Source organism: Nuphar pumila, chromosome 12 (genome assembly GCF_984573655.1).
Source record: "Nuphar pumila chromosome 12, dmNupPumi1.hap1.1, whole genome shotgun sequence".
Taxonomy (NCBI): Eukaryota; Viridiplantae; Streptophyta; class Magnoliopsida; order Nymphaeales; family Nymphaeaceae; genus Nuphar; species Nuphar pumila.
The window spans coordinates 9,033,718-9,053,017 of NC_143260.1; the positions used below are offsets into that span (position 1 = coordinate 9,033,718).

Genomic DNA, 19,300 nt, shown 5'->3' on the forward strand with positions numbered 1-19,300 from the left:
CAAAAGAATGCTGATTGTGCTGCTCAAATTTGGCAATCAATGATTTTGGATGTCCTATTTCTTTGGATAATTACTGAAAGAACATTTTTTCTTCTCATAAACGGACCAGCTCTACACAGGTATGTTTAGCTCGTCAAGAGGGATGACCAAGATTAAACTCTAAGAAAAAAGAAACCCTTAATTTGCATAGTCCTATATAGGTCATGTGCAGCTGGGCTCTGACCCAATTCTTTCAATTTGTTGGTTCATTTGAACTGCAACCTATTCTATTTTCCCACCTCATATTAGTCAATGGCATGATCAATAGGACATCATTGAAAATAATCATCGTGTGCATCCCACCAACAATGATTAAGCAGAAACCTTCTGTTTCCTCCTATCAAGTTAGTGCCAGAGAGTTTAAAGATGCAACATAAAACTTTAGGAGAAAGAAGCAGACATGTTAATCGTCAAATTTCCATAACTTAATGCCTCTTGAGCAAAGGGTTTTATGGATTTAACCCAAATTTAGGCTTTTTTTTTCCTTCTTTTCATTTTTTTATAATCAGCGAAAACCATCTTACTCATTCACAAGCTCATTGGTGTACAAACCCCAGGTTCGGTTTAACAGCAAGTCATGCACTACTGTCAGTTCCAAGCTTGTGACATCCCTTCAGCTTGGGGATGTTTATAAGTTTCCTATAACAGATGAGCGGTAACTTTGTGGGCAGCTTGGTTTAGGTTTTACAAAGCACCTATCATAGGCTTATTTCACAGTGACAACACCTATATAATTTGTTATTTTGAGGGAATTGCTCGCTTCTCAATCAGTTTTATTACTGTCTTTTCAATATTTTTTTCTTTCTAAAACAAAATTGAGCTGGAACCTACCAGATCCAGATATGATAGTTAATATGATACTCTCTTCCTTACCAAATCTGATTAAGTGGCTTTAGGTTTGATCGAATTTGGGCTTAAGCATGATCAAACCACTATTCTGATGGGTGATTAATAGAGTGACATTGAGAAGGTACTTTTTAAAAATGAGAAAGAAGGTGAGACCGCTGTGTTTGCACTATAAACTTGATAGCTTTCAATTTTCATATGCATAATGATATGCTACCCCCCTAACGAAAAATGTCAAGCCGAGCTTAACCTATTCAAGTTGCATAGCTTTTAGACAACGCTATGATGAATTGGCCATCTCAAGATGGAAGTGCTGGCAAATGAGCCAAGCTTAGGGATGCAAATGGGTTGAATCCAAGATAGTTGTTTTGTAATTCCTGGCTGGTCTGGATCTGAATCCCCATGTATTTAGCTGTTCCGGATATGATACGTTTGGATCCCTACAAGCTTGGGGTTCAGCATTAGCCAAGCGAAGACACCTCAGGTCAAGCTCGAGCTCAAGCTTGCGACGAGCAGCGCAAGACAAGCCAAGATGATCTTGGTTTGTTTAATAAGTAAATATTATTTTATTATGTTGAATCCACTAGGAATCGGACACTCAACCACTTCATTCCCATCTATGTACCCCAACCAAGTGTACAGCCCAATTATGTCATAAAATACATATCATATACAAAATATATTTATTTATCGAGATAATATGAATTGCACTGAGTTGCGCCAAGCAACCCTTGTTCACGTTGTACCCATTAAGTGAACCAGTTCTTGGAGAGGGTTCCGTCATTAAAAAAAATCACAAGATGATTGTAGACTTGCCTAGCCTATTTTAGGCGTGTTAACGAGCTTTTGCCCAGCCATACTTTGCTAGCCATGAGCATAGCCTTACATGGAAGACAGTGAATGTGTAGAAATATGACTGCTCTCTCTCTCTCTCTCTCTCTCTCTCTCTCTCTCTCTCTCTCTCTCTATATATATATATATATATATATATATATATAGAGAGAGAGAGAGAGAGAGAGAGAGAGAGAGAGAGAGCTGTGCAACCCTTAGGTGCCCAGCTACCGACAGGACTCTGCTGGCCATCCATCGCAGCCTTGATGGATGGCCTAAAAAATGCAAAAAAGAAGTGATGCAAAAGGTCCCAGCATAAAATCGGACCTGGCAGTCAAAATACTGTCACTAAAAGCTCAGTTTCCCATTGGGGCCTTTAGTGACTGTTTTGAAAGGTCCCATTTTCCACTGGGACTTTTAGCGACATTCAAAATCATTTGCTAAAGGGTCTAAAACACGAAAAAATACATTTTTTCTGCCGTCCAAGGCCGCGATGGATGGCCACTGTTTGCGCTGGTAGCTGCGTACCTAAGGGTCGCACATCTACCACTTTTTTCATATATATATATATACACACACACAGTACCTACCCATGATTTTAAATTATGCTCAACTTGAGGCGAGAAAAAATGTGGGACTACTCAAAAATGCATCCTAGACAAATTCAAAGTCATGCACAGAAATGCATAAACATAACTGGGTGCCAACCAACCATTCTTTTGGGGCAAACATGAGCACCCTTGACCTTCCAGACATGTTCAGCTTGCATGTGAAGATGTTAATATAGTGGCAATGGAATGGAGAATCATGATCAGCTACTGCAAGCATCAAACTCTATGCACATCACAGTCCAGGCCAAGGGATTGCAGGATTTCAGTGATAGATGGTGTTGCACCGTCATTGACATTCTTTAACAACAATGCATGGGCACAGGATATATAACCCATGGTTGATACCACAACCTGTCATTCTTTGGCAACGGGCCCTCCTGCAACATTCAGCAATAAAGTAGAGTGGCCTTAGATGAGATACAGGTTAATTTACAACTCTTGACAGATTATGTTAGTCTATAAGAAAGACTGCTCAAAGCGGTTAATCTTGCTCTTCCAATGTGGGTCTTACTCCACTAGATCGTGCAGCACAAAATTTAACAGTAAACTGGAATGTAGATGTGTCACTCACATTGCATGTGTATAGAATGGTTCCAGTATAACAAGAATATGCATCTGCAGTTTGACTAAATTGTGCGCATACTCTCAAATCTACTCAGTGGCTCAAGTAATGACTAATATAATAGTGACAAATTTCTTTGTCCTGTCATATCAAGCTGATGAACCAAGAAAGCTTCTCTCTTCTTCCCAATCCCTCACACTATAAAGAAAGAGAGAAAAAATGATGGTTGAGAGAAATCAAGTGTAGCCAGTGGAACTTAAAAAGACCATCCAGTGCCTCTCAGCCTCTCTTTAGAGAGGCGAGCTTATTAGTTGTTCAGGATTACTTCTATATACTCGAAACAACGTATGGATAGGCCCTGCACTCATGTGTGCGTAAAGTCAGATATTTTATGGTTCCTTTCCAAGCCCAGACTCTGGACTACAGAGGAACAACTAGATTTGACGGAGATGTGTGCAGCCTATGTCTTCACACAGGATTGATCCGACCATCTAGTGTAGTCTACTATGCTTGACTACAGGTAGAAATGGAATGTTAGTGACCTAAACAAATAATTTTTTAATTTCCCTACTTCTACAAGCAAAAAACACACACCAATTGACACCTTTAGCACATGTATCTCCAATATACTTCGTATACTATCACCAAGATTTTCTCGAATAGAATCCAACAATTTCAAAGTATCATCTACTTTGAAAGTTTCACAATATGTAATTAATAATATCACAAGATTATCTTGATAATTGTCACAAAAAACATAGAATAGTAAAAACACTCTTTTGACAATATTATTTTCCTTTTTGGTGAAGTTAAGATTTCCATAGGTTATTTCTAATAAAAACTTTTCTCAGGTATTCACTTTGTGATAAAATCCCAAGAACAAGCCTTTTGACACATTTAAACCATGAGCAAAAACCATCCATTGTCTAGTTGTCGTTCATATGGAAGTGATTCCTTTTTCTTTTTTTCATTTACATTGACAAAGCTGAAATAGTAGAATATGAACTGAACTGGTGTGCAAAGAGAAGGCTAGTTGATTAATCTGAACCTACCAATGCATGCTATAAAGCTTAGTTAGTGGAAAACAAGTGTCGCACTAGACAATTTTCATATTCAGATGTATTTAAGGAGAGAGAAAAAATTAACAGCTCAAATTGCACCAAAACTTTGTGATAAAAGTTCCAAGTTTTTTCTTTAAAATTAATACTACCAAAATCATGTTTTTCATTATAAAGCAATCATAAACACATCTACAGGTTCAGATTAAGCAAAAAACACTTGCAACTATGTTTTTTTCTAAGTAGTTATGATGGTTAGGACTAGGAGGATAAACTGGTAAGGACTGGGGTGTCAACGGGTCAGTTTTACCCGGACCCAACCCGAACCAAACACTATAGGGTCCGGGTATGGTGATAAATAATAAGACCTGGGTCCGGATCCAAAGTTCTGATTAATACATGAATCTGGGTATAGTTTGTGAAATTTTATAACAGACCCGGACCCGACCCGAGTTTCGATTAAAACCCGCAAATTTTCAATGTAAAAATGATAAAAAAATATGGTTTTACCGGGTAATGTCCAAGTCTGGTTCATGTAGTTCTTATCAGGTCCGGGTATGGTTTTTCTTATAGTGGGCCAGATTAGAGCCGGGTACGGACCCAATACCATACCCAAAAACCAGATCCAAGTCTGGTTTCACCTGGGTCCGAACCAAACCCGACCCATTGACACCCCTAGTTAGGACCTACCAATTAGATGACCAAGGCAGATCTAGCAGGCTTATTTATTGTAGAAGAGTGAAAAGCGATATCCAGATCCGTATCCATGTCTCATACAGAGATGGTTGTGGTATCTTAGTTTCTAAACCTGGCAGGGCTGGATGTGGACCACGGATATGAATGCAGTGTACACTAGAAGAGGACAGATCAGGATCTAGATATACCTAAAACCAGTGAGATCTGACCCATTGCCAAGTTTAGATATAGCTATATTACAGAATTTAAACTAAAGATTCAACAGATAAACCAAGTTTTTCTAAAAAGACATAAAAATAAATACCTGTTCTAAGTCTATTTGATAAGGTGTCACAAAATCATCAAACATTTCTGGGTTCAGATCTTGCATTATTTCTTCCACTTCCTACAAAATTAGACAATCAGTCAACATCAGTTACAATGTTAATCATCTCTGCTGAGTGTTACTATGATTATCTGTATGCATAAACTGAGTTGACTGAGACAATATTTATAGTTCCCATAGGCAAATAAAGTAAATCTAAAATGCAAAAATCCTATCACTATTGCATCTATTATGGAATTGATTATGAAGAGACATTTGCACCTGTAGCACGGATAGTTACAGTTGTGTCTATTAAAAAATTGAATATTTTTCAAATGGATGTTAAAAATGTTTTTTTTTAAATGGTGACCTTAATGAAGAAGTGTATATGGATGCTCCACCAGGTATGAAAAATCCTAAAGATAAAGTTTTTCGTCTTCGAAAAGCTCTTTATGGGTTAAAACAGACTCCCAAAGCCTGGTATGACATATTTAACAATGTAATGTTAGAAAATGGTTTTTCTTCATGTTATACAAATACTGCCTTATTTACCAGAAAATTCGATGCAGGTATTGTCATATTATTATTATATGTTGATGATATGTTAATAACAAATGATGATGTCAAAGGAGTCAAGAACATTAAATTTGTCTTGACTTCGAAATTTGAAATGTCAGATTTAGGGTTTTTGACATATTTCTTGGGAATTGAGGTTGCTTACTCCCAACGTGGTTATTTTCTATCTCAAACTAAACTTGCTTGTGAGATTATCGATAAGTCAGGAATCTCATATGACAAAATTTGTGAAACTCCTGAAATAGTGGGCTCGAAAACGAAGATCGATGATGGAATTCCTCTGACCGATCCTACTCCTTACAGACAATTGGTGGGCTCATTGATGTATCTTAGCATCACACGACCTGATTTGTCACATATGATTCATATTGTCAGTCAATTCCAACAAGATCCCACAATGGTTCACATGAGTGTCGTTCTTCGCATCATCAGATATTTAAAGAGAACTGCAAATAAGGGAGTAGTTTTGTTTTCATCTTCTAAATTAAAGTTAATGGATTATATTGATTCTGATTGGGAAGGTGACCCCAATAACTGTCACTCCACCACTGGTTTCTGTATTTTCTTAGGTGAATCATTGGTCTCTTGGAGGTGCAAGAAGCAACAAAAAGTCTCTTTGTCCTCCAGCGAAGCTCAGTATAGAGCCATGGCATCTACAACCATGAAAATAGTATAAATTCGGCGTTTGCTAGAAGATATGGGAGTTCATATTTAAGAACCAACAAAGTTATATGTTGTGACAATAAGAGTGTGATTTACATTGCCAAGAATCATATTTTTCATGAGCGCACAAAGCACATAGAGATGGACTGCCATTATGTTCGAGAAAAATATTTGAAGAAGCTTATCGATTTTCCATATGTAACATCTGAATAGCAACTAGCAGACTTCTTCACCAAGGTGCTTTGCTCCCTCAGATTTAATTTTCTTTTGAGCAAACTTGCGGCATCACACCGCAAGTTTGAGGGGGGGTGTTAAAATGTAGTCTCATATTTGTATGAATATATATATATATATATTTATACACATATATATAGATACATTTACATATATACCACATATATATGCAAATATATCTCTCTTTATATATATATAAATATATATATATATAGTAAATCTTGTAAAACCCGACAAGGGTATTTTTATCTTTTTCATTTTGCACATATTCCAATACGAATATGTTGTATTTACTTTTTGTTATTTCTTTTATTTATTTTCTTTTTTCTTTTTATTATTTTCTTTTTTCTTTTTATTATTTTCTTTTTCTTTTTATTGTTTTATTTTTTTTATTTGGTCAAACCATGGGGGGGGCCAATATAGTCGTTGGGCCCCTCCAACGGTCACATTTGTGACCGTTGGAGGGGTTCCAATGACTATGTTGGAGGCCCCTCCAAGGCCTCCTTTTGACTCCTTATAAATAGGGGTATTTCCCCTTTGTTGTATTCAAGCTTGAGAGCTCAAGCATTTCCATTTTTCTAATATACTGTGGTAGTTCATGCCTTTGTGCATGTTTGTGTTGGTGTATGCCTTTGTACATATTAGTTCAAGTGTTCTTTGAGTGCCTTTTGTGCACATCTCTTGTGAGGATTTAGCGCTTGTATGCGTATTGTCTCATTGAAGACAATTTTACACTCTTGACTCTTGAATTCGGGAGCATCTTTTCATATGTGATCTTTATGATTGTCACATCAATTTAAATGACTTTTGTTTCTACGATCAATGGAACTTCTTTACATACAAAAGGAATAGGAAACATTGTTAAAACTCTTAAAAATTCAAAAAAAAAATGTTTCAAGTGTTGGGCATATTCCAATACTAAGTTTAAATCTTTTTTTAGTTTCTCAAATATCTGACCATGGGTGTGATGTTTTCTTCTCATCAAATGATTGTTGAGTGCAGGATCACCGATCAGAAAAGCTGATTGGGCAAGGCCATATAGAAGGAAGCCTCTACAACATGGACTTTATTGGCATAAACATTTGGTTATTCTTGTGTATCCAAAGTTCCATATTTTCTTTGTTTGAAAAAATTGTGTAATAAAGAGAATATTAATTGTATTGATTGCATACCTAGGAAAAAAAAAATCTTATGCTAAACACAACTTTACTTCTTGGTCTTTTGAATTAGTGCACTTGGAACGTTTGGGGTCCGACTCATATTGAATCAAATGGTGGTTTCTCTTATTATATTCTGTTTGCATATGTTTTCTCTAGATATACTTGGATTTATTTTCTTAGACACAAGTCAGAAGCTTTCCATCATTTTAAAAATTTTTATGATATGATCAAAAAATAATTTAATTCTAACATATCTATCTTTCGAACCGATTAAGGGGAAGAATATGTGTCAAATGCTTTTAAATTATCTTGATTTAAATGGTATTTCTCATCAAAGGTCTTGTCCTAATACTTCTCAACAAAATGGTTTAGCAGAAAGGAAACATAAATATATTATAAAAACTGCTAGAACCCTTTTGATATTAAATGATGTTCCAAAATATTTGTGGGCCGAAGTTGCCCTCACTTATAAACCGAATGACATCATCTTCTTTAAAAAATATTGCCCCTGTTGAAAAACTTTTTGGTGTGTAACCAAATCATAGTAGGTTGACAGTTTTTTTTTGCAAATGTTTTGTTTTAAATGAAAAGAGAGACAAACACTCACCAAAAGTCATTTCTTGTGCTTTTAATGGTTATGCTGAGAATCAAAAAGGATTTAGATGCTATGATGTTAAAAATAATAACTTATATGTTTCAAGAAATGTCTATTTTATTGAAAAGGAAAGATATTTTGACTCTAGTATGCCTAAGAAAGATAACGAATATTAATTTTTGTTGGACTTTTTGCCTAAAGTAAATGTTGATGTGCTTGAAGAGAATGCTACCAATTTGGAACCTCCATTAGATGTCAATGATGACCATAATAAGAATGTCACTTCTGAAATTGAGCCATATCTCCTCACGTATTCTAGAAGAACTATTGAGAATCAACCTAGTACTTTAAAAAGATTCACTCAGATAGGACAACATGAATCTTCCAGCCTTAGAAGATCTACCAGAATTTCAGAACCTCCCGATCGATTTGTATCATATGAGTTCTCTCCCAAACTAAAGCAACTAAAACTGAGTACTGAGCCATGGTCACCAGTGCATCTGAAGTTGTTTGGTTGAGGTGATTGTTTAAAGATATGGGGGTACATCACATGACACCCTCAAAGCTTTGTTGCGATAACAAGAGCGTCATTTACATTTCTGGAAACCATATGTTTTGATGAGAGGACTAAGCATATTAGGATGGATTGTCACTATGTTCAGAAAGAATATTTACCTCTGAATATCAATTGGTGGATTTCTTCACCAAGGCACTTCCCTCTCCTGGATACTATATTTGTATATATATTATTATAGAATGTATTTAGGTTATTTTTGTACTTTTTTTATTTTCATTTTTGTTTATGGGCAGATTGATCTTTTGACCAACTAGTCATTGGGAGCTCCCCAATGGCTAGTTGGCCTCTTGAGCTCCTCTTCTATAAATATGGGACTTTAGAGTCCCTATTGTTCAATGTATTATGTTATGCATTTTCATTAATAAAATATAAATTTGTATTGAGTGTGTACCTTTGTAAATATTGAGAGTTATTGTAACGCCCCGGATTTCCAAAACAAAGCTAAGTTAAAAAAAAATTATGAATTTCTTTTTTTTTTCTTTCTTTGCAGCGGAACTTAGAAAAGCTTTTAGCAGCGAAATCAGACGATAATGAGTCGTCGGTTTTAGAAAACTCCGAGCACGTTGCAGGTATGTGGCCAAGCAACTCATTGACCACCAAAGTGTTCCATTTTATCGAAAACCACATGTTTATTACAACATCACTGCTTAGAAAAGCAGTATAGGTTCAATAAAAGGAAGTCGTACAACTCTGTCTAGAGAAACCCTGGAACTCGATGCCGCCTTGCTCCGCATATCACCATGCAGGTACAACACCTGAAATCCCCATTAAACAGGGTCAGAACCACTGATGGTCTGGTAAGCAAGCAATTATACATTTATTCAACTCAAGTATATACGATGACCACTCAAGGTCGCAATTCGTAATAACGACGCTCAAGCCTCCAAGACTTAGCGTATATCGCAAGAGCCTCCTCAGGGCTATGAGTTGAACATCCACGCAAGTCTTCATGACTTCGCATAAGCCTCTTCAAGGCTGTGAGTTGGAATAATCGCTCAAGTCTCTACGACTTAGCCTTGACCTCTTAAGAGTCACGAATGGATGTCTAGTTCAAGCCTTTATGCTTGGCACATCCGTATCCTACGAATCTAAGGACAACTCTCCGAGCTTCACTTAGTCGTACGGATATCAATAGGGTTCTTTCCCAATCGGTCCAGTAGTATACCGACCATGACACCTTCACAAAGGTTATGCAGGACTGACTCAACAACGTCCATACACGCATACATTCAAAGTATCGTTGTACCTAAGCTAATGTTTTGTTTCGATAATTGCACCTCCCCCTGGGCTTAGGGGACTCATATCTGGGCGACAACGCGACGATCTGGGGGTTGATTATTCTATGTATTTTAGATACCCCAGAGGCCTGTTGACCCCATCCACCTAGTAGGACGGTACAGCATACCAGAAGAGATCCTTACTAGGTATCCGAATGCATTCTGCTACTGCAGTAGTTGGGTTCAATCCTTAGATATTTAAGGACAACCACGACCTCCATACCTCTGAGTGACGGAGGCCATCAATGAACTCAGTCAGGTTCGGGTGAAATATATGTCACTCAAGGTTGCGCCATCACCGTCTTCCTCGGTGAGAAATTCTGAAAGGGGCCTGCCGGTCTTACAATTACTTGACGAACATTGCATGCCTATAGGGCAGCCTTTGAGAAGTGTGTACCCGACCCCAATCAACCACACAGTTTTTACCGTGGAACAAAGGTTTTATTCATATGCATGCTTAACTCTGCTCTCGGCACTTCGGCCTTGACGAGCACTTCACCTCTTTCGGTGGAAACAACACACTCCAGCTCAGCGGCCCTTACGAGTCTGGTTGTCTGATAATTCTCAATGAGCATGCACATGACTCGATCTCTACGGATCAGCTACTCGGCGTATTTTTACACAACGAGCTCAGTACCTTGTCAAGGCGCTACCACTACTTCGGCGCAACGGCTCTTACAAGTATGGTGCCCTTACAGGTATCTAGGAGACGAGTTATTCTGACATCGTTCCAACAAACGGCATCGTTGTGCCACTTAACTGGTTCTGGCAACTCTTTTGCCAACCATTCTGTCAACACCTCCTCTGCTCTACCGGCAGTGGTGTGACGAACCTTTCTACATTGTAGAAGGCGTTCCATGAACTGGGTAGCACTCCTGCTACGTTCTTTCTGAGCTATTCTTAGCTCCTTCAGGAATTTCAGCAGCACTTTCTCTCTTTAACGAAGAAAGTGTGTGTTTCTTTTATCCATTTCAGCAGCATCTCCCCTCTTTGGTGGAGATCGCTACGCTTAACTCGGGAAATGGATGTGCACTGTTGTGCGTACTTTGCATCCATCAAGGTTGCAAGAACCCTGGGCCATAGCCAGGCCATACGTAATTGACTTAGTCTTTATGTAAAGAGCATTTTGCCAAAAAGCGAAGCCTTTCCAATAGGGGCTTCATTCGTCAAGCAGAATCTTGAACGAGGAGCGGTAAGGGAATCGCATTGGCGATTTGGAGTTGATCTCCATTTGAACGCTCATTTACGCGTCATATATGTAGTATAAGCAGAAGCTTGTGCTTTATACAGCGGCGGCGTAAAGAAATGCATATACTATTGTTCAGGGTGTGTAACTGAACGAAATATTCTACATATATATCAAAACAGAAGCCTTGGTGTCATTCAACACGACGGCGTAAGTAAATACATTACAGAAAGCAGAAGCCTTGGCATCATACGACGCGACGGCGTAAGTAAATGCATAATCGGAAGTGCAGTAATCGTAAATTGCAGAAAACAGGGAGCTTTGACATCATACGACGCGACGGCAAAGGTAAATTACATAGTCTGTGCGATATAGGACGCGTCGGCAGAATCAGCAGATATACACCAAGATCTGTATCCAACGATAGTTACGAGGCGAGCGAGTGAACACCGAAGTGTCCTAGAGGGCTCAACCAAGAACTAGGGTGAAATACTATTTTGAAGAACGCATATACTGCGCATTCGAACATATATATATCCGATGATAGTTACGAGGCGAGCGCGTGAACACCGAAGCATCCTAGAGGGCTCAACCAAGAACTAAAGCAAGATACTACTTCAGAAAGTATATGCTATATACAAACAATCAAATACTTGAGAGAGATGGAATAATGAAGCGAACTTACTTCAATTCGTGGAAGAAACGACTCTGAAACGCTTTGATGCTTCAAACGAGGCTCGACTCCGAAAAGGATCAACTTCAAACTTCGGACGAAAAAGGACTTGGACTTTGACTTTGAACCAAACCAGGTTCAAGTCAAGTCAACTGGGTTTGGACTTAGGTCAGGTAGGTTCAGACCTAGGTCAGGTGGGTTAGGACCAGGTCAGACAGGCTCAGGCTAAGTCAGGCAGGCTCAGACCAGGTCAGGTGGGCTCAGGTGGGCTAGGCTAGGTAGGGGAGGTTTGGAAAATGAGGAGAGAGAGAAGGCAAAAGGGGGGGTGGCGATTTTTTTCTAAAGGGGGGCCTCCTCTATTTATAGGGGAGGTTGCTTAGGGGCTAAGCAACCCCAATTACCCAAATGCCCTTGGGCTTTTTCAGAAATCTAGCTTGATCTTATCCATCTGACTGTTTGATCTTATCCAGAAGGAATATTCCATGGAATATTCCCTGGAAGGTCCTGGAATATTCTAGAATATTCTAGAATATTATAGAATATTTTCTGAGGAATATTTATGTGGGTCCCACCAATATTTTCGCGGGTCCCGCAAAAAAGTTGAGTTTTCGGCATTTTTTCCGAAAAATTCTGAGTAGGCCATTATCTTCGTATTGAGGCCACTAAGAAAGTTGGCTCGCAGGAATCCTTTGATTTCGTTCAGATAGAAAGTTATGGCTTCCAGAGTGTTTGAGCATATATTCGCGATTCGACGAATATCCTAAGTATAACTGGCTCGCAGGAATTGATTCGTTTCGCATTCTGAGAAAAAATGTTATTTTTACCGGTAAATGCCTCATGAATTTATTCAGATATTTTCTGAAAATTTGCGGGTCTTACAGTTATCCCTTTGTGGATTGTGTTGTGTTATTGCCCTTGTAGGCACTTTTTTTATCTTTGAAGTCTCATTACACTAGCACCTACAGAACCTGCAACAAAATAAATATCAAACACCATTGCCAGAAGTTGAGGGAGACTTAGTAAAATCTAGACCCTCCACCAGCAAAAGTTAAAGAAAATTCTCATGCATATGATGAAATTACAAAGAAAGTAGTGAAATAAGGATCATAGATTTCAATGTTTTTTATGGTACTATTATCTTTTATGTTATGCCACTCTCCACATTGGTTGAAGTGTTAAATAAATATTTGTTAATTCTCTAATTTTTTTTCCTTTTTGCCCTTTTGTTTGCATTTTTTATCTATTATATTTTATAAGGCATGGTACAGTTACTATACAACTCAATGTAGTGCTAGTGTGTGCTGGCCCCAACAGGCGCTAAGAGATGTCTACTAGTGCTAAGATTCATATGGCGAATGGCGTATAGTTCCTCATAAGTCATCTTTCTTAAGAACTTCATTATATTTTTCTTCCATTCTATCCAATTAATTCCCTTCAGTTTTTTCATGCAACTGTCATTTTTTCCCTCATTGAAGTCATTAATTCAGAAAACATTATTTTCTTTCCTTCAAACTCATTCTAGTAAACTGAGCATCAACATTTCTGACAGACAGTCACTAAGTTGTAGGCACCCAAACTTGAATCTTTGAGACTCCAGTTCCCACACCCCCACACAGAACTAAGTCTCCTTTGAAAGCATAGTTGCAGTCACCCAAAGAGATTCCAACTTCCACTCCCAACAGAAATCAGTTTTACCTTCAATCTAATACCATGTGCTTTGTAATTTCAAGAGATGTATACGCTCATGGATTTCTTCCCACCCAGTTTCTAGTAGCATCAAGGCTAACCTGCAATTCTCCAGTCATTCCGTGAAACAAACTATAAACCATACTCTTTTTCCTATAAGGAAAAGAAGATCACCAACAAAAAAGATCACAAGCAGAGAACACAAAAGGCAGTAGAAAACAATCCAAAATATCTGAATAAAATCTACTTAAAGGCAAGTCTCGCATCACTTGACAAAAGGACATAGTAACAGACTTACTTCCTGACATTGATTGGTGAAGGTTCAGGTATCAATGCTTCCATATAAGCCTCTGCTTGTTGCCTCTTGTTTTGGTGATTAAGGCGTAGTGTCAATGTCGTATAAGTTCTATGGAATGAAAACACCACAACAAATATGTACACAATCAAGATCCTAATTCGCCTAGATTCCCATTTCTTGAAGTCCTGAAACCGAAAAATGATAAGAGAACCATTTAATATCCAAAGTTCAGTGACATTTGGAAGCAATATATAGGAAACTAGATCTAGTTGCATAAAATAAAATAACAAACTCAATGATAGATTAACCATGAAAAAGATTTAGCCTAATCCAAATATAAACAGAAACTCAATAGAATATCAGCAAAGACTGCATTATGAGTCTTAAGGAGAAACTTGATGTCCACACAAAGCAAAGTGACATTTATTAGAGTCTTAACATGTTAATCGCAGTAATATGCATGTATTGGTGTCTGCTTTTCGTGGATGTTAACAAGTTCACCACATCTTTTTGCCTCAGAAATTTCATAGCAGCTTCATACATTATCACCCCTTTAGGCATTTAATGAAATATATAAAAGTAAAAGATAAATTTACCACCAGCACTTTGGTATTGGGTCATTGATTGTTAGGTTCCTTTTGAAAATCTGCCTTACACGCAACAACCTCTTAATGTAATGTGTGTCAACCACTAAAATGACTATGGAGATTGCATTCAATGCAAACACTAGTAAAAACAACCAGGCTACGAGATAGTACAGTAAGTGATACGAACATGCCTTCCTATGGGGCATCTCGTGTAGTGGGCTTGGGTCTCTTGTACTTGGGTCCATATTTGTATTTGGTTTACTTGTATTTGCTTTGTTTCTTGGATGGATTGGATCAATCAGGAGATAGAGGTCCATCTCTCATGTTTGAATTGTTTTGTTTATCTAGGTAAACCAGTAAGATCCATCCCATCGTACATACCCACACCATAACTATAAATAGGTGAATGCCCTTGTATTCTCATCTTTTGGAAATTGAATGCAAATTTGAGAGCTCCCTCCTTGAGATCTCTTGAGAGGATCCCTACCTCCAATTAGGGAAAAATTGGGCTCTTAGACTCTTGCAACACTTGAGTTTAGGAGAATAAACTTCATTGATCATCAATTACTTAGCATTTGCATAATCATCATTGTCCCTAATTGCCATCCCACTAGCCTATGCACCCATTTCCCTCCAATCCTAGCAATTTCCACCTAATGTCCCCATCCTCCACTCTTTAGGCTATGTTTGGAAACTAGCAGCCAGAGGTAGCTAGAGGAGGAACTATGAAATCCACAAATTATGTGGATTTAGTACTTACCACCTGCCCGCTTGGAAGCACCATCAAAATTCTAGCTTGAAGTTACGAAATCCATTTTCAAGCTGTTTGGGATGAATGTGGATTTCATAGTTGCCACTCCAGCTACCAGTCATCAAATAGACATGGAAATGTTGCAAATGTGGTATTTTTATTGGTTTGCCTTGTGAGAGGTCCATACCAATGAAGTAGGATAATATATCTTTGTAATTTTATGATATTTTTTCATAATGTGAAATCATATATGCATGTAAATATGTACAGTTTAGATATCATTTTTAAGAATGAAAGCTAAATGTTTGGAGTTTTGCATTTCTGGAAAATAGTAACCAACAAGAAAGCAAGAACACACATTGTTGAACCTTTTCTTGAAACATTTACACAGCAAATAAATAGACAACCACCATTAGGATGTGATTAGGCTTACTCCAATGGGTTGAAATAAAGCTCCTCAAATTCAACTGGAATTTTCTTTGTAAGATGCCCGAAAACACAACCTAAAATAGGACTGTTACACGAAAACAGAGAATATCAAATAAGAAGAATGCAACCAAAGGTGATGCTTCTGTTTGGGATATTCCTCAAAGCTATCCACAGGAGATGATAACTCTGTTTCAATCATGCTATGGAGGAGAAATAGGTAAAGAAAAGGGGGGGAAGGAGAAAGAAAGAGAAAGACGCTATGGCTTTCTGGGAAACAAAGGCAGCCAAATGAGGCTGGTAGGTAAGTAACAACGTAGGTGGGACAGCCATCGGAGACCACCGGAGTGCCATCGGAGGTGGACGTCGGTGTAGCAATTGTAAGTTACCACCTCCTTACAATGGTAGCCAGATTGTGGAATTGGAGCCCGTAAATGCATCCCAACACCATCAAATACTTTTTTTCCATTCTCCCAAACACATGAAAGACCATGGGGATTCCACACTTTCGCTCTGGCATCCCCCGACAGTCGGCTCCCAAACAGAGCCATAATTGGCTTGAATTCCAATTAGTAAGCCCTATATGTACATGCATATATGCATATTTTATTTATTTATTTACTTATTTTTTAATTTACAATCATAGGGATCACCAATATTTTAGATAAAGCAAGTAAAAAGGAAAACATTGCTATATTTTCAAACTATCAACCATTTAAGATGTCACAATTGATTCCAATAATATCACTATACCTTCAACATAATTTTTTTTTCCTTCCTATATATGATTTTCTTCTTATTTCTTGCTTTTATAAAAACTTCTTTACATTTTCCAACTACAATTAGGGGTGGTCATCGGCAAGGTACCTGGTCCAATACGGGATGGACTTGGCCCCAGGCCCGATTAAAGTCGGCACCTGCTGTCCGACAAGCAAATGAGCCTGGGCATGGCATTGGCAAAACAAAATCCCAACAGAATCCAGCTTGACCTGTTTATTTGGCTTAAAGGGCCCAACCCGAACCTGACAAGAACCCATGTCAGGCTCTTGACAGGCCTGGGTCTGAGTCCAGACCCTCGGGCCCTGGATCAAGCCTGCCTGGCCAGCCCAATGTCCATCACCCCTAACTACAATTCATTCTTTTGTTGTATGTATTATTGTCTATTTTTCCTATTCTAAATTACAAGAATTTTCCAAAACCTTCCTCGGATTTATAACCTATAGTACCATGAGAAATCGCCAAGAGTGTTGGTGGCATTATTCTCAACGCCCCTCTTTGATTTTCCTGCTTGTGTTGGGTGCTTGGCCTCACGTAATACTAACTACAATTATTCCAGCAATTCTGCTTTTATGAGAGAGAGAGAGAGAGAGGCGCTATATGCATTATGCATCAGAATGAGAAACCACAACAGGCAAATGTCACGGAGCCTAAACGAATAATCTCCAGTTTTTTAACATCAAACTAAAGTATGAAACATATAAAAATAAGTGTTACAAGCAAACCAATATGCCTTGGTTTTGAGTACTGCCAATGTCTAAAAAGAAAATTTATTCAATTCAGCTCAGGAAGGCATAAAGCAACATTGAATGTTGATTACTAGCAGATAATGAAGGAAAAGACTGTGTACCTTCCAATGTTCCCATCGATTCCTGTCAAGAAACCTCGGAAACAACTCAAACCTCAATCTATGAAGCTCCGCTTCACCCGTGCTCAGCGCTCCGCCAAACCCATCTGCCAAACTACCCATCTGAGCAGTAACAATATCCACATCAAAAACAATTTCCCTCTTCAACCGATCTCCGAAGTGGTTGAGGAATCGCTGCAATCCCTGGGACATGGAAGTATAAACTTTCGACCAGTTTTGGCTACCTGTGTCGGCCTCATCGTATTCTCTGCCATTAGATCCAGATGAACAGAAAACGGCAATCCTTTTCCGATAGAAACCGAGATTCCGGAAGCTCACTCTGTTTCTCTTAGGGCTAACAAACGAGAGACAATGCCGAGAAGGGGCAAGGACGGGGGGAGTAACGAGAGGGTTGGTTTTGTATAATGATAGTGAGAAATCCATCAACTCCTAGCGAACCACATTGAATCGAAGCATCGTCTCAGTACTGTATTATCGGCGTTGGGAATCAAACCATGAAAACGAAAGCAATCGCGAAAATATTTCTATTCAACGATACTACAGAAAATTACATGGAGAGGAAGCGGGAAGAAACAGACCTCGAGCAGAACGTATGTTGAGGAATTTTTCCTCCTCTCCGGAAACCACCGGTTGCAGGGAATCCGGCAGTGGCGTCGGTCGGAGGTTCCGAGGGGGAGCGGGGAACGAATACGTAATCCGGTGGCAGAAGATATTTGAGCTCGAGGGCGGGGGCCTTGTCAGGTTCTTGAATTGGGTCCAATATGGATCGGATCTAATTCTTCTAATGGGAACGTGGTCCGAACCCTGTGCTGCCAGACATCGGGTTGGGTCTTTCCTCGGATGACTCGATAGCAGCCCAAAAAATTGAATTGTATGAGAGAAGAATTAATGATTTCATTACCAACTTTTGGTGAAATAAGAGTCATTAAATTTGGTATCCAAATTCGCAAATGTCTGACTTCTTTAAGATCATTTTACTCTTCAAACGAGGGAACCTCTTGAAGTTCGCATGATATATTGATACGCTCTTCAGGTATCAAAAATTCTCACTAAAAGGCATATCTACACATTTTTTTGTGTATTTCACGAAATCCACATAACTAAATCTGCAAACTTTATGTAACTGAAACTCGTCGAAACTTTGCAAATATTTCATTAAATTTGCATATATAATATAAAGTTTGCATAACCAAATTCGCAAAAATTTTGTAACTTAAACATGTTAAAACTTTGCATATATGATATAAGTTTGCATAACTAAATTCGTAAATTTCCTGTAACTGAAATATCTTAGAACTTTGTAAATATTTTACTAAATTTGCATATATACTATGAAGTTTACATAACAAAATATATGAACTTTCTGTAACTAAAGCCTAACGAAACTTCATAAGTAATTCATGAAATTTGCATATTTAGTATGAAGTTGGCATAACCAAATATGTGACTTTCTTGTAACTAAAACATCTCGAAACTTCACAAATATTACACTAAATTCGCATATATTATGAAGTTCGTATAACCAAATATATGAACTTTATGTAATTGAAACATGTTGATACTTCATAAATATTTCACTAAACACGTGCTTACCAAAAAAAATCATTGTTGATGATTCTAAAAAGCTATACGATGAATTGTTGTCTATGTCATCGCATAAAAAGTCACTGATAATAATAGTCAAAATTATTATTGGGGAAAGCACATTGGGGACCACAAAAAAAAGCTAGTTTATGTGAAAATAGCCTTGGGTTGCAAACAATCGAAGTATCGCATTTAATGATCATATGAAACTCTGCAAAAAAAGGAAATTCACATTTTATTCATCCCCAGTATTTATGATATTTCTGAAAATTCACAAATTTGTCAAAAAATCCTCATATAAATAGCATGTTGACAATGACCTTATTTATGTTAGTCATTTTTTAGTGCAAACTTTAGAACGTGTTATATATGTAGATCGCTTCATATTTGCAGATCTCCTTGAAGATCATCTACTTCAAGGAGATATGCACAGTT

At 38.0% G+C, this 19,300-nt stretch overlaps 1 protein-coding gene across 1 annotated transcript; it reads right to left on the reverse strand.

Moving 5' to 3' along the window:
- Positions 1-2,337: 2,337 nt before the first annotated feature.
- On the reverse strand, positions 2,338-17,954 carry LOC149819914 (ATP-dependent zinc metalloprotease FTSH 12, chloroplastic-like). The gene is made up of 4 exons (XM_089983606.1): positions 17,860-17,954; positions 17,264-17,710; positions 13,873-14,057; positions 2,338-2,704 (listed from the first exon to the last, which is right to left on the reverse strand). The coding sequence occupies exons 2-4, from the start codon at positions 17,702-17,704 to the stop codon at positions 2,614-2,616; spliced, it is 717 nt and encodes a 238-aa protein (XP_089839732.1). The 5' UTR covers positions 17,705-17,710; positions 17,860-17,954; the 3' UTR covers positions 2,338-2,613.
- Positions 17,955-19,300: the final 1,346 nt, after the last annotated feature.